This window comes from Cyprinodon variegatus, unplaced genomic scaffold (assembly GCF_000732505.1).
Source record: "Cyprinodon variegatus isolate N-32 unplaced genomic scaffold, C_variegatus-1.0 Scaffold424, whole genome shotgun sequence".
Lineage (NCBI taxonomy): Eukaryota > Metazoa > Chordata > Actinopteri > Cyprinodontiformes > Cyprinodontidae > Cyprinodon > Cyprinodon variegatus.
Window position 1 is genome coordinate 253,351 of NW_015150877.1, and position 998 is coordinate 254,348.

Genomic DNA, 998 nt, shown 5'->3' on the forward strand with positions numbered 1-998 from the left:
GTACAGTGTACGCTGGGCTTTAGATGAAACTCAGCACCTGTTGACTAACCTGTCCTCTTCTCTTGTCCCCTGCAGTCCTGCTCGGCCCGGGATCAGCTGGCGCTGACGTTGGGTGCGTTAAACTCGGACGCCCCGAGGAGCAGCAGGGATTCTCTGCACTGTTCCAGCGGCTACAGCACGCAGACCACCACCCCGTCCTGCTCAGAGGACACCATCCACACACACAGTGAGTACGCAGCTCTGCCATCAGTATACAGAGGTCACGGCTCCGATTGCTTCCGTCTCGTCCGTAGGGATGTTAGATATTCCGCCGTATTACGGGGGGAAATTAGGGTGTGACAAACAGACCTCGCCATAGACCCCCTAAACAGGGCGTCAAATTTCTAATATTTTTATTAAAGGGTGAACAATGTACGCCTGTATGCATTAATAGATAAACAGCTGGTCAGGACTGACTGGTCAAACTGCAGATGACCGACCTCGGCTCCAGTTAGTGGCGCAAAATTCAACAATTGATTATTTTAAAACGGTTTTAAATGTGTTAGGTTCTGCAGACAGAGCTCAGCAGCCCCATCTAGTGGAGAAATTTCACCTACCGCTTCTTTTAAGAGTTGAGCTCCTACAGAACAGAGTTTGATCCTGTGGAGGCAGCTTGTCTAAATAGAGACATAACTGAAGGGGCAGAAAGAGGCCCCTGAGGGCCCCTGAGGGCCCAGTTCTACACCTCAGACCCAGAGTCAGTCTGAAACCAGTTCAGCTATTTCCTCTGAACAGAGCCGCCTTTAGCTCAGAAACACAATAGCTACGTTTACATGCGCAAAATTTCCCCGATCCGATCCAAACCTTGGTTGATCGGAAATTCAAAATCTCCGTTTACATGGACACTAAATGAAATGATCCGATCATGACGTGTGTATACATGTACCAAGCGTTGGATCAGATTAAATCTTTTAAGCATCCTCATATTTTCTTTCTAAACTTGGCAGTTCTGTCTGCGT

General features: G+C 48.4%; 1 protein-coding gene across 1 annotated transcript in view; it reads left to right on the plus strand.

Annotated features, from left to right (window-relative positions):
* The window catches only part of LOC107093434 (metastasis suppressor protein 1-like), a 41,051-nt gene that overhangs the window by 29,682 nt on the left and 10,371 nt on the right, over nt 1-998 (plus strand). Inside the window, exon 8 of the mRNA XM_015388483.1 lies at nt 76-226. Coding sequence (XP_015243969.1) covers nt 76-226 — 151 coding nt within the window. The remainder of the gene's footprint in view (nt 1-75; nt 227-998) is intronic.